This window comes from Chenopodium album, chromosome 12 (assembly GCF_948465745.1).
Source record: "Chenopodium album chromosome 12, dcCheAlbu1.1, whole genome shotgun sequence".
NCBI classification, from domain to species: Eukaryota; Viridiplantae; Streptophyta; class Magnoliopsida; order Caryophyllales; family Amaranthaceae; genus Chenopodium; species Chenopodium album.
This window is the reverse complement of record NC_137845.1, coordinates 54345044-54359500: the sequence shown is the minus strand read 5'-3', so window position 1 is coordinate 54359500 and position 14457 is coordinate 54345044. Positions and strand designations below refer to the sequence as shown.

The 14457-nt window shown below is 31.2% G+C and overlaps 2 protein-coding genes across 3 annotated transcripts; both read right to left on the bottom strand.

Moving 5' to 3' along the window:
• Nucleotides 1-1779: 1779 nt before the first annotated feature.
• Nucleotides 1780-6537, bottom strand: LOC145572651 (acetylajmalan esterase 2-like). Of its 2 annotated transcripts, XM_081631611.1 has the most exons (5): nucleotides 6201-6537; nucleotides 5172-5384; nucleotides 4059-4207; nucleotides 3307-3580; nucleotides 1780-2372 (listed from the first exon to the last, which is right to left on the bottom strand). In XM_081631611.1, the coding sequence occupies exons 1-5, from the start codon at nucleotides 6475-6477 to the stop codon at nucleotides 2146-2148; spliced, it is 1140 nt and encodes a 379-aa protein (XP_081487737.1). In that variant the 5' UTR covers nucleotides 6478-6537; the 3' UTR covers nucleotides 1780-2145. The 2 variants fall into 2 exon arrangements, with proteins under 2 accessions (XP_081487737.1, XP_081487738.1); XM_081631612.1 differs by lacking the exon at nucleotides 5172-5384.
• Nucleotides 6538-12095: 5558 nt separating this feature from the next.
• LOC145571382 (GDSL esterase/lipase At5g03980-like) lies at nucleotides 12096-14189 on the bottom strand (the record flags this gene model as incomplete). Its single annotated transcript, XM_081630427.1, has 4 exons — nucleotides 12096-12478; nucleotides 12626-12899; nucleotides 13526-13674; nucleotides 13997-14189. Coding segments are annotated over 4 exons (855 nt in total), but the record flags the coding sequence as incomplete, so codon positions are not given.
• Nucleotides 14190-14457: the final 268 nt, after the last annotated feature.

Below are 14457 nucleotides of genomic sequence, written 5' to 3'. Positions count from 1 at the left end.
ACTGTACAATATAAGAATATATGAAATGGAACATTACTTTTCAAAAAAAGGCATTTTAAAAAAATTAAAGTAATAGAAGAGTAAAATAGAAGATTAGATATTCCAAGTTGCAAAAAGTTTTCTTCTTCAAAATTAATGCTTCAATTATTATGCTTTTGGATTTGGATTTTACATGAGAATTGAGAATCAAAGATTCTTTGCCCAGACGTAAGTTGGATCACACAGACTTTATAATTGGATAAGCCTTTTTTATTTTTAATTTTTGCAAAAGTCATAATCAAACTTAAACCCTTTTCACTTTAGGCTTAGTCCAAAAGTAGCTCACATTTTAGGACTTTTATAGTCACTTTGTCAGGCCCAATTCCTTAAGGGCTTAATGTTTTTTTTAGAGACTAGAAATTTGGCCTTTGTCACTTTGTGTTATCAATTCATGCAAACTTAGTTCTTTCAAAAAAAAAAAAAAATGCAAATTTAGTTTTCTTTTCCTCTTTATGTGTGATTAATGCCCGTGTACATGTTTTTTTTTTATTTTTTATTTTTTATTTTTTTATTTTATTATTATTATTTTTTTAATCGAGCCATCTACATAATATGGTTATTATATACGGAGTACAATATAAGATAATTTTTATATGATACCAAAAAGAAAAAAAGAAAAAAAAAAAAAAAATAGACTTAAAGCAAGTGATATTCAGGTGCTGAATTGGGTTAGGTTAGGTTCAAAATTTTTACACTGGCTTCGAGCCATATTATAGCCATATGGCCCATATTGTCATTTCAAATAAGAGGCTGTAAACTCTATCTAAGTGTAATTCAAATTATATTTGAAAAGTGGTGTACATTATTTTTTTTGTATTAGAGGCCGCAAGGCGATTAATTATTATTATAGAAAGAACAATAAACCGCCGCTACAATGTCTGAAATAACTAAAGCCTAAAGGGCACTCTCCCACCCAAACTCGAGTAGAATACTTAAGAGGGCTTAGATGTGCTATTACATGAGCCGCCTCATCAACTACAACCTCTATTTTATATTTTTTGCAGCTTTATTCAAAAATAGATGCTATATATTATTTGCAACTAATATTTTCTTTTCTTTTTTTTTTAGGTTGTCATTTCTCTCTATCTCTCTTCTCATCACATGCATTCCTATTTTTCTCTTTGTATCTTACACTCATAAATAAATTTTGTCTTAAAGTCCGTACACCCTTCAAAGTCGCAAAAAATGTAAAAGAGAGGTAGTATTTAACTTCTGTAAAAACATGAGCAAAAGAAATTGATCTAAAGTCACTTGAAAGCAAATATGAGCCATCCACTTCTTGGTGCTAGACTAGAATAGAATAGTGAGCTTTTATGGGCTAAAGAAGTAAAGAGAGCACATTGATTTGTGTAGTGGGGGCCTCTTCTCTTTAGTCTAGCCTTGTTTTCCAATAAAAGTGTTCTGGCTAAGTTCCTTTTTCTTTTTTTTTTTTTGGACAAAACTAAATCAAATATTATTAAGTAGACAAAGCCTCACAATCAGCCATTACAACGTTTAAGAGTTTTTTGGGCCCTTTTGGCAAAATTGTACTTAAATTTAATGCGCCATATTAAATAATGGAATATCTACAAATTAAACAATCAACTGAATTGCTATTCAAAAAAAAAAAAAAAAAAAAAAAAAATCAACTAAATTGGGCCAAAAACCTAATAGAGAAGTTGATTTTATGATTAAGTAGTTAATTACGAATTTACGAGCATAACATAAATAACACTAAACTCTTACATATGAATATCATGATCCAATCCTATCAATTTTATTCCTAAATGATGACATGTAATATGAAATCTTTCGTAGTTTGGTGCTTAAGAATTTAGTGTTCAAAGGACAAATTAGTTCCATTGATTCCATTATATGCAATACATATAGCCTTAACTTTGAAATTCGTGCAAACTTGAGAGTCCATTTTCTTTTTTAAAATTTGGATCATCCAACGTAGGCCCATCGACTATTATCAATTACAATCTCGAAATGTCAATGGGCTTAAATCAAAACATGGCTCTTAATTGACATTAGCCTAGATAGAATATCAAATTTTGATATCTGAATAAATTTAGTATAGGAAAATTCTTAATCAAATAGTGTAATAATTTATTAATATTTCGATTAAGGATGAAGACGTTTTTGAAGTGTAGGTACAAAATTTCTCAATAACCATCTGGCTACATTTTTGTTTCCCTCTTGAGTCATATGAATTCCATCCCAATTTACTGTTTTACTAGGATCTTGGCACACAGGAACTCCAGGACTTCCGCAACTTCTTTTTAGGTCATAATTGTATGGATTGCGACCAATTGCACAACAAGCCTTTTTCGATCCATTTCGCTCGAATCCTGTAAAAATAAAATTTGAAACCTTTTCTCTTAGTAACAATTCAAAAACTAATTGGATTAACAATATTTTCTCTGTTCTTAATTATTTTTACTTTACCGTTAAATTTAGTCAGCTACATATACATGTGTATGAAATTTTGTGGAATAAACTTTGAAAGTGAGTGGGGAAATATTAGGATTAGCAAAATTTCCTCTGTCCCTCATATTATCTTTACTTTACCATTAAAGTTAGTCGGTTATATATACATATGTGTATGAAATTTTGTGGAATAAACTTTGAAAGTGAATGATGAACTATTATTACAAAGCCTTTCAAAAAGTCCAACCATAAAAATAGTATAACGTGATAATTTGGCAATATATGATGGCATGTTAGTTCCAATTAATACTTCATTTTTACATATTGTCTCATGTATTGTCTAGGTCCTTCTAAGCATTGGAGTATGGACCACTCATGGAATCAATCACGGGTCTAAATCCCTCTTGTGAATTGTGATTGATTCAACGGAAATATTGTCACACCAACTTTTTACCTAGCTAATCATTTTAATTTACCATTTTCCATGATTACAAATTAGTTATGTTTTGAGCAAAACGAAAAAAACCAAGACTTGAAAATATAGGATGTGTGCAAAGTCAAAAGCTTTCAATGTTGATACACCATACACCTACTAGTTTAGTAATATTGAGTCATTTTTAGAGATTGACTAGAACGTCATTTGATTAGGAAAATGTAAAATATGGTTTAGATATAAATGATAGAGTGATCGATATATAATTATAGCTTTAACCTTAGAGTATAAATTATCAACGTGATTAGAAATAACATAAGATAGTAATACCGAATTATTATTGGTTAGAATAATGAAGGACGTGATGGTTTTGTATAGTATGTTAAGAAGGGAGGGGTGCACAAACTGTATAACTATTTTACCTAATCGAGGTGCATGACTAATGACCCATGTCAAGGCAGAGTAGTAGTCTCCATATGCAATGGCAACACCCGGGTGTTCGCGTTGCAACTCTTCGATGGCTTCTATTAAGAGATTATTGTGATACTTTGAGAAGTCGTTGTAGTCTTTAAGGCATTCAAGTTCATCATACTTGGATGTATCAAAAGTTGCGAATTTAACAAGATAAAGAGGTACACAACCGATGGGAAAATTCCCGGGCACCACAATATTAGTAGCCCCAAGCTGAATCACTTCCTGCAATATAGTTAAGAGAAAATTTGTGTTCAATACTACACTCTTCAATCCGAATTATTAACGCTAAACACACTTATTATTTAAGGTCATCTCGAAAAATAAAGGGATGTAGCTTTCTAATACAAAGTATACTAGTACTCAATGATAGCATTTCAACAAAATGGTAGGTAAGATTAAGTGATTGATGGGAAGAAGATGTAGAATCATTACTATGTCCCATAAAATAATCATAGTAACTACTTTAGCAACATAAGGATTACTTATCCATAAGTAAGCCTAAAATTTCACAATAAGTTTTATGGTACACTCAATTCAACTCACCAGTGCACACGATGTGACACATTATTTTAAAGAGATTAGGATAATATGACAACTTATAAGTCCTAACGCAGATAGAATATTCTCGTGAAATGTGAATAACTATAGTAGTCAACTACAAGTATTAATTTTATAAAGTAGCAACTTGTGATCAACATACCTTAACTGCATCTTTAATGGTTTGTACAACGTGAGGGACGAACTGATATACTTCTTCCAAAGTTCTACCTTGGAAGAAAGCGAAATTGTAGTCATTGCCTCCAATTTCTCCCATTAATACCAATGATTTTTGGAGTTTTTCTCTGATTTCTGCAACCATGCATGCAATTACAAGGAAATGTCATTAATAATTTTTAATAGACACAATTCTTTGTGATTTAGGACTAGTTAATTGTATTAATTTCTTCATGTGATTACAGTATACAATGTCAATATTCTTTAGATCGATCATAAAAGTTTGTGAACTTTTGGGATTGCTTTAATCAAATTTCTGATAACGTAAAGGTAAATTCTCTTCTTCCCCTAAGTTTTTGTTATTTATAATTAACTTTATCTTTCGTGATAAAAGTAACTTGAAATTGCGACAAACTTACGAATAATTCAGTGTTATTTAATGTCCAATACATACATATTTTACATAATTTTAACTTCTTACGCAATTTTTTTTTTTTAAAGTATAAAGGTATAGTAAAGAATTTTGACTTATCAATTAGTGTAAGAATATAAATGTGTCCTGCCATTTCCAAAAAAAAAAAAAAAAAAAAAAAGTGATATAAATGAGTGTACTGCAGAAATTTGTGCCTTGACATTATGGCACTTTCATAAGAAAAGAAGTTTTTCAAAGATTTGAAAATTAAATAAAATCTTCTTAATTTCTTTCCACATTAAATTTGGTGCAAGAACATGTCATACTCCGTACACAAACTTCAGTCAATATAAACACTATCATAAATAAAAGTGGCTCTCCAAAGATTTGGAAACCCTACAAGCAATAACCTTCCAAACACAAGCTACAAGTATTAATTTGACAAGAAAGATTAACAAAATTGTATTTATGAAAAATACGTGGTATTCGATCTTCATAACTCTTTTGTACCACTCCATATTATATCATTTATAAACATTGTTTAGGCAAATATTAATGATAGTCATTGACAAAATGGCATATAATTTGGTACCATGCAGTCATGCATTAGCGTTATTTATTTTATACTGATTACAACAAGAATAGTCAATATTGTCATCTAATGGTACGTTATAGCGTAACACGTACCTATTGGATCGGAGAAAGTAGAGTAAAGGAGGGATCTAAACCAACGTAGTTGCATATCCAAGTTGCTTTGTGTAAGAGGTAGAGATACGTTTCGAGCAGCCAAAGCGGCTACGTCGAGAGCAGTAGCGCCAGCCACGGCGAAATTGGCTCCGTAGGTGAAGTCACTTCCTTTGGCAAGATATGGGTTCAGCAGTGGTAGGTTAAAGTACATAGCTACCATTCAAAAAAAGTTGAACAATAGTTAGTTAGATTGAGATGTAAAAGTCCCACAAAATTATTCTAACTCATTGACTAATTTCTGAAAGAGAATTCTTACTTTTTTTTGGTAGGGGGTTGGGAAAGTGAATTTTTTTTACAAGCTGTTCAATTTAAAAAGCTGAAACTTGCAATATATTTTGGACTAATATTTCGTTGTAGGGTATTATACAGTTTGTTAATTAATTAGTTAATTGTACTTAACTACTCCTTCAATTTCTTATTATTCATCTCGAGTTTTCAATTTCTCACAAAACATTCCACTTTGGAAAAACAAAACACGGAAAAAGTACTTATCATTAATTTAACTATCTCATGTCATTTTTAAAAATGCGATTCTTGTTTTTTATTCTTTTATGTATCAAGAGCTATAAATATAAATGACACAATTAATAAGAAACGGATTGTTTAAAAAACTTAAAATATATATTATTATAATTTATAAAACTATTTACTCCATTTCCTTATAATTTCAACTTACTTTATTGGAATTAAGAATTCTAATTAGGATTTTTAAAAAAGAAAAAAAGGCTAAAAGAAACACTTAGAAATCCAAATTTGTGCTTTGAATAATAATGAAATAACAAAAAGCAGTAGTTTTGAATAAATTACAACCCTTTCTTTATCTTACTAAAGAAAGGACAACTATCGTTCAATATGTTCTAATATAAGTTGTATGCATATAATCACAACGGAAGGAAAAAGAAAAACAGAGGAAACAGAGGAAATTTGAATAAAGTGTTAAGTGTACGAGTGCAAATAAATGAAACATACCAAAGTAATCCACCATAAGAAGACCATCGGAACAACGCCCGGTCGGGTGGTGGAAGTAAGTTTGTCCATAAGGAAGCCTCGCGAAGGCGGTCTTTGCACCGGTAGACTCCCGGATTAAGTTGCCGGTATCCGAAAGCGAGTCACCAAATTGGTAGATGGCTTCAAATTGCATTGTCATGGGTGTTGCTCCTTTGCTTCTAAGGGAGGTTTGTAAGACACCTTGACATGTAATGAGAGTTGCATATAGCATGAACAAATGCAAAAAGAAGTGCCTCATTATTATTGTTGTTGTTATTTTTGTTGTCTAAGTGGAATAAAAATAAATTCTAGTTGTGACTTGGACTCTTGGAGTGAGTTGGGAGAATTGAGATGAAAGAGGCGGATTTTATAACGGAAAAAAAAGGAATGATTTTGGTCAGAAAAAATGATTGTTTTTTTATTTTCATGATTATGGTAAGGCATGCTAAGAAATAAAAATAAAAACAAAATTAAATAAAAAATAAATAAATTTTATAATATTTAATATTATTATTATTGACTTTTTTGTGGGAAGGCAGGTGTTATTTGGTGGGTTGACTTTTTATAGTAAGATGTACACATGCTACTCCACTTCTTTTTAGCGTATGATTAATTTTAACATATACATTAACAGAATGGGCATGCATATATTTTAATGGAATAATAATGGTACCTTCTAAAATGCTAGCTGAACAAAACCAATAAAAATCATATTATATGAATTAAATAATTAATACTGTATATACATATATATTAACCTAGCTTCTAAACTAAGTTGTTTTGTGACTCAATAGGTCTTTAAAGCAATAAGTTGGTGAATTACGCTATTACATCAAAATTATATTTGTATGGCACATAGTATTTTAGATTGGTTGAATTGTTGAGATTGATCTAACATATCTAATGGTCTAAGCTAGTGTCTAAAACATTCATGGCACTTTATGGAGGTTGATTTTGATAACACTTTAATTTGGCACTTTCCAATTACAATGATTACTAAGATTGTTTTTTCTATAACTAGTAGTTTTATTTTAATTCGTTAGGATTATCATACAAACATACGGTACACGTCGATTTCTAAAGAAGAAAATGCATATTTTGTTGTTTAAACGTTTTAGATAATTATACTTTGTTGTCGTGGTTGTTTTCATTAATTCCATACTAATACGATGCTTTGAAGTTTTAACTGTACTTTTCATTTTTTTATTGGAGGAATCCCGTATAGGACTCATTTAAATTAAGCTGAATCAATCTGATTAATAAGAATACAATGCGTTAAGAGTTGTTATTTATCCTAATAAGGATAAACATCGTCCTAATAAGGGTAAACATCGTACATTTGTTAAGTCCCATACGATTTGATTCATCAATCAAACTTGGTCTTAAATTATTATAGATGATGGTATGTGCCTAGGTTATCATTCTTATCAAGCAAGCAAATTTATGATCAATCATGATCATAGTTAGCAGTTCCATACTTCCATACCACTTCCATCCACTCATTCTAAGATGATTTGATTTGTGTCACACAATTAAATTGGATTGAGAAACATTTTAATATTTTTTTTTTAAAAAAAAAAAATCGGATGGATAAACTCATAAACATCATGCCGTATATAATTCTTGTAATGTCCAATTCATCTATCTTACTTAGGCTTCAATTAATTTTTAGATTATATTGACGGAATATGACTTAGGTTTGGGTAGCATACCAATTGTACTGTCATAGTTCCTTGAAGATAACAACATACCATAACTAATTAGAATTAACTCCAATTACATGCCAATATGCCATCACCATCATAGGACGTTTAATTTTTAATTGTGTTACTAATCAGGTTTTATTCACACAAATACCATGCTCTAATTAAATTCTTAATTTTCATTTTTTAGCACTCCCTTTACTTCTTCAAATAAAAAACGAATAATATCCCGTAACTCCCACAACATTATTTTCCTCCCACAACATTATTTTCCTTTACAAGTTTGATATATCTCGTGCGTTAGCAGTTTAGCAGAATGACGCGCATGTGGTACACTCTAGTATGCATAGAATAGAAAGTGGATAGTCTTTGGGTTCACATTAGACAACTTAAAACTAAAATGCTAGCCTTTCATTCAATTCAAAGCACTCAAAGATAATGTTTAGTTAATGGAAGAAGTTCAGCTCCATGCTTTTAGGTACGGCTAAAGCTTACAGGGAGACATGATTAGTTTTTTGGGGCAGTTTTTTCTTCCACTAAACGAAATCATCATAAAACATAAACTAACACATTTTTATGTGTCACTCTTTTATTGGCTCTGACAAACCAATAACAGGCAAATATAAGTACATTTGATATAGTAGTAGCAATATTGGGGCAAGAGCACTTAATTCATATTAATTCATCTAATTGACTTAATTATGATGATTTGGACCTATTAAACTATAAAGTATAATGATTAATGGATTTTATGTTGTACTATCACTTCCGCAAATTACTGCATGCATTCTTGGGTAATCAAACTTACACCTACCCCTTTTCTTTTCTTCTTTGATTTATTTATAATTTTATACTCCTTCCTTCCCTTTATTACATGTTTGTATTCCTTTTTGGGGTGACCAAAATTAAGTGCCTATTTCTATTTATAGGTTGTACTTTTTTACAATATTATTCTCTTTTTGATGATTTGTCACCCTTTTTCTTGTTCTTTTTTGTACTTTAACATCAATTCTCAATACTTTCTCTCTCCTAATTCCCAACCACTTTTTCTTTCTCTCTATCTCTCTCTAACCCCACATGCATATTCATATACCCAATTATTAGTTTTAAGGAATCTTTAACTTTCTTAATTCCCGTGCAAAATGAGAAATAAGCATGTAATAAAGGGACGGAGGGAGTATTATTTATTATTTACCAATTGGTTGTTGGTGTAGTGGTGATTGAGACTACATTTGGTAGGGGGAACCCTTGTTCGATCCCCTACAACAACAATTGGGAAGGGACTGGAACCTAATCACCCATAACTGACCCTCAAATCTGGATTTGGGCTAATTGGGTGGAACACCAATGCAAAAAAAAAAATGAATAAAAAAAAAAAAAAAAAATTTATTATTTTATATTGAATTTTTTTTTATACTGTACCAGTATTTATTTTGTTCGATAATTTTAAGTTAAAGTCACACTTATTTCGTCTTCAAAGGTCAAAAAAAGGCAAAGTCTAAAACAAAATGTACTATTGAAGCAAATTTGTGGGAACAGAATCTGATTAGGATACACACAAAACAAAGGCATAAGGAATGGCTTTAGCATTAATTTCCAAGTCAAAATATTCGTCCATATATATAATAGTAAAAGAAATTTTATCCAAAATATGTTTTTGCTTTTTTTTTTAAAAAAAAAATATTTAAAGAAGGATCTTAGTGAGCTAACTGTACATTTTTCATAGGTTAGTCAGCTATGCTAAATAGGTCAACGCTTAAGAGTAAAGCGATGTACAAGGTATTTGATCCAAGCTAAGTCTGATAAAATATATTGGTTGTTTCATGCTTAGCATATGAAGTGAGTTGGTTTAATTTAGGTATGATAGGGCACGGAGTGTCGAGCTAATGAGTACTCTATGAACTATTTTGACTATTAATATACGAAGTACGAAGATATACCGGTAATATTTTATTAAAGTATTAACAATAAAACTCATTCTTGTAAGAATTTGTATGAAACTAAGCCAAATATATTTTGCATTATAGCAAATTTACATTGTAGTACAAGTATAAGTTCAATGGTTATGATTTAAAGAATAAGCAAAAAATAATTTGGATGTATACAAAGTGTTGGTACATTATAAATGATGTCTGTTGGGCCTTGGCACACATGCGTGTGTTGCGCCTATAACAAAGGTGGGCTTCATGATGTGATCATCAACTAGGCATTTGCATTAAGAATTACGGTCCATCTTTTCAGCATCAACTTTTAAAGTAGCATGTTTTGGTCTTCAATTTCGTGATCATATGGGGTAGGACATACTTTTTTATTTTTTATTTAATTTTTTTTAATAACCACCCCGCAAAGCACCCTTTTGTTAAACTCACCACCCATTTTTTTCGAAATTAAAAAATTCCATCCCTTAAACACAAAACTAGTAGGTATCACCATTCACCACCCCTCTCCTATTCTAGCTAGTTTTTCGAGTTAGGGTTTTAAATCAAAATTAATATATATATATATATATATATATATATATATATATATATATATATATATATATATATATATATATATCCCTTTTCACCTCTGTTAGGCGGCACCCCCTCCTTGCCTCGTCCCCGTTTCCGGCACCACCTCCTTTTCCCATCCTTGTTTCCAGCTCCTTCCCTTTCCCGCTTAACAATTTCGGCCCCTCTCCTTGGTTTAGGGTAGTTTCGCATTTAGGGTTTCAGGTGAGGGTTGGAGTTTTAGGCTAGTAGGGGATTTCAGGGCTAGGTGGGTTAGGGTTTTGATTTCAAGCAAGTGGGTGGGTATGCAAGTTTCAGGCGGTGGTCAAGGTGGAGGCTGGAGGGTCGAGTTAGAAATACCGACGATTGGAGGAAGATTGGGCGCTAAAGGGGAAGGTATGCTGCACACTGACAGTGAAGGGGGGGGGGGGAGAGGGTGGCTGGCTGGTGTGGTGGTCCGACGGGTGATTGACTTATGAGGGGGGAGGGGTGGCTACGTTTTTTAATTTTTTTTAAAAAAATTTATGTTAGACCAATAGGATGGTGACATGTAGGCCCTTAGTCAGAAAACAGGCCGAAATAAAGGAGGGGTTGTGTTTTAAGGGTGGTATTTTTTTTATTTCAAGAAAAACGGCTGGTATGTTCAACAAAGGGTGCTTTGAGGGATGGTTATTTACAAAAACAATCCTATTTATAATCCTAATGCTGTTATTATTATCCGAACTTTCTTTCAATTTTTTGGGTGAGAGTGCATTTTATTCATAATCACAATATTGTTATTATTATGATAGTTTGTTGGTTTTATACAAGTTTTAGTGTTCGTTTGTGTTTAAAGTTATTAGAGCAACTTCAATGGTGATCTAATTCATGCCCCATAATGTCACATAAGCTTTTAAGCTAATTATCATTTTAATTAGTTACTTTGAAGCTTAAGCTCCAATGGCTAGCTATTAGCTAATTATTTAATGTACCCTACTTCCTTAATCAACTTTTTTATGTTTCATTGTATTTACTACCTCCGTTACATATTAGTTGCGACCTTAAAATATTTTATACCTCACAAATAATACCTAAAGTTGCAACTAATATGTAACAAGGGAGGGAGTATTCTATTTTGGCAAGTTTTGTCCCGAGCAAATAGGCAAAGCTAATTTTCTTGACCAAGCTACTTGCATCACATTCATTTTCTAACTCCTATGGTTAAGTTGGTAGCTAGGGATTATTTAAATTTGCAAGCAAGTACCTAGCTATAACCATTGGATCAAGTTCCTTTTAGTTAATTACATCTCGTTGAAAAAAATTTAGGCTATTTATGTGATAAAAAGAAGAATTAATCAAAGTTACAGTGATAAGGAAAAATGATTGTTATTGATAAAGCATGAATAATTTTTCACTCATGAAGATCCAAAACCAAATTGGATTATCTTCGCTTTTACCTTACAAAGGTTTGGAAGATTATGACTTTTATTTCATAATTTGGTAGCCTTTATCTTCCTTTAATTTGTTGGCCTTATTTTTGTTGACCATACGTTAATTTACTTCAATAAAAATTTATATGAACTAATTTTGCTAGAATTAAACAAATAAGGGAACAATTTAATAAGTAGAGGGTAAGATCCAAGTACTTTCACTATAGTAGAAGCATACAAAAAGAATTTGAAGGTGTTAATCTGATTAAATTGGTGAACAAGAAAAACATATTGTATTGATCTTTGTGTTCATAAAATTAATAATTAAGCTAATTAAAATCTATGTAGCAAATTAAGAAATACACTAAATACTTTATTTTGGCCATCTTTGTAATTTCTATGTGTTTTTTTTCCACATCATTGTCTACTACGACGTTTTCTAATATGTTTTCTAAGTGCAGATACAAATTGCTTAATCAATTGTTGTCCAACATTTTTGTTTCCTTCTTGAGTCATATGAACTCCATCCCAATTTACTCTTTTACTAGGGTTTGGACAAACTAGAGCTCCAGGAGTGCCACAAGTTTTATCACCGTAGTTGTAAGGATTATTACCGGTTCCACAACAAGCCTTTTCAGTGCCACCTTCCTCAAACCCTATATAATATACATACTCGTTAACATACTTTACAACCAAACAACGACAAGAAATTAAACCAAAACCTTTTTTCAGTACGTATGTCAACCAAATATTAGTAAAAATTTGGAGGACAGTGTGATAATTTAGTAAGATCCGAACATTACCTAATTGTCGAGCATTGCTAATGACCGAAGTCAAGGCAGAATAGTAGTCTCCATAGACGATGGCTACGTCCGGGTGCGTGTTTTGCAATTGAGTGATGGCTTGTAGTAATTGTTGATTGTAGGACTTTGCGAAGTTATTGTAGTCAATTAGGCAATGAAGTTCATCATACTTTGAGGTATCATTCGTCTCATGTTTAACAAGGTAAATAGGCACACATCCGATTGGAAAGTTCCCAGGTACCACAATATTAGTAGCCCCTAAACTAATCACTTCCTGAAATATAATCAAGCAAAGGATTAGATCGAAACATGGTTACAATTGATACGTTATTAATATGTACAACATAGTTTTTGTTATTGCAACAAAAATAAACATATGACTATATATTATTGATTAATTATCTATGAGAAAATTTTAACGGTTAATACACAATTATATTTATGGTTGTAACAAAATATATCGACCAATATTATATTGTCAGAACATCCAAATTCTCGTCAAAAAAAAAAAATACATCCAAATTGATCCAAACTAAACTCGATCCATATATATTCTAAGGTCTTGTTTAGTTCACCTTATTTTTACTTATTTCAGAAAAAATATGTTCAGATCAGATTATCGTTTTACGTGCAGTTTTTATCGTTAAATATCTTTAATTTCGTAATGAAAAAAATTATAAAAATTACATATTAATAAATACACATTATCATGAATCTAACAACACCCCACTTGATAGTATAGATTATCAAGTATTTGAGGTTAAAGTTTGGTCAAATTTGACATTAAGATCAGATCAGACCAGACCAGATTAGATCAGACTAGACAAGGCCAGATAAGAGAAACAAAAATAAGGTGAACCAAACAAGACTTAATTTAAGTCACTAGTAGATTCAACTTACCTCGACTGCATCGTGGATGGTCTTTATAACTCCAGGAACGAGCTTAGATACTTCCTCGATCGTTTGTCCTTGAAAAAAAGGACCATTGAAGTCATTGCCTCCGATTTCTCCCATTAGCACCAACGACTTTTGGAGTTTTTCTTTGATTGCTGTAATCATAATATGTATGCTTTGATAATTTGAGCACGTAACAACGTATCAATCATTTATTACTCATATATACTAAAGTAATAACCGCTACAAAAACTTGATAAGATATATTAATTATGCAATATTTTTCCGCTAGAACTATTTTTTTAAGGAAACAGATCAAAATGATTTTGTTAAATAATGAAAATCTTAGGCTATCTTGAGATATGTTAATTTTTACGTACTGATCATTTTGTTATAAACAATATTCCAAACTTCTTCATTTAATTAAAATTATATAAAAATAAAAAATAAAAAAAAAACCGAGTGCAATGTATGTACCTGCTGGATTAGAGTAAGTAGAGTTGAGGTGAGTTTTAAACCAATCAAGCTCCTTAGCCAAGGAATTGACGTTAAGTCCACCATTAGCGGTAGCGCCTATGATTGCGAAATTGGCTCCGTGGGTGAAGTCGCTTCCGGTAGCTAGATATGGGTTCAGTTGTGGTAGATTGAAGTACGATGCTATATCATGAATAAATTGAAATAATTAAGTAGTCGATCAAAATTAATTACCAAGTTAAAAAAGCGCAAGTATTGGGTTAGATGTTCTCGCCCTAACATATTCTAATATAAAATCATGCTATAATAGGGTAACAACTTTTATAGGTTATACAATATTCTAGTTTGTGACGTTCTAAAGTGTTTCTCATTAATTGTAATGAAGGGGCTGAGTATTAGTTGTGATAAGATATATAATTTTATTTATTGTAACTAATAAGAAACAGATGTATATAGTATATAAA

Excerpts from the sequence above, each read along its gene's own strand:
- LOC145572651 (XM_081631611.1), bottom strand. The coding sequence starts at position 6,477 with ATGAGGCACTTCTTTTTGCATTTGTTCATGCTATATGCAACTCTCATT. Across the intron at positions 5,385-6,200 it reads TCTTATGGTGGATTACTTTG|CTATGTACTTTAACCTACCA; the intron begins GTATGTTTCATT and ends TTTGAATGGTAG. Across the intron at positions 4,208-5,171 it reads TACTTTCTCCGATCCAATAG|AAATCAGAGAAAAACTCCAA; the intron begins GTACGTGTTACG and ends GCATGGTTGCAG.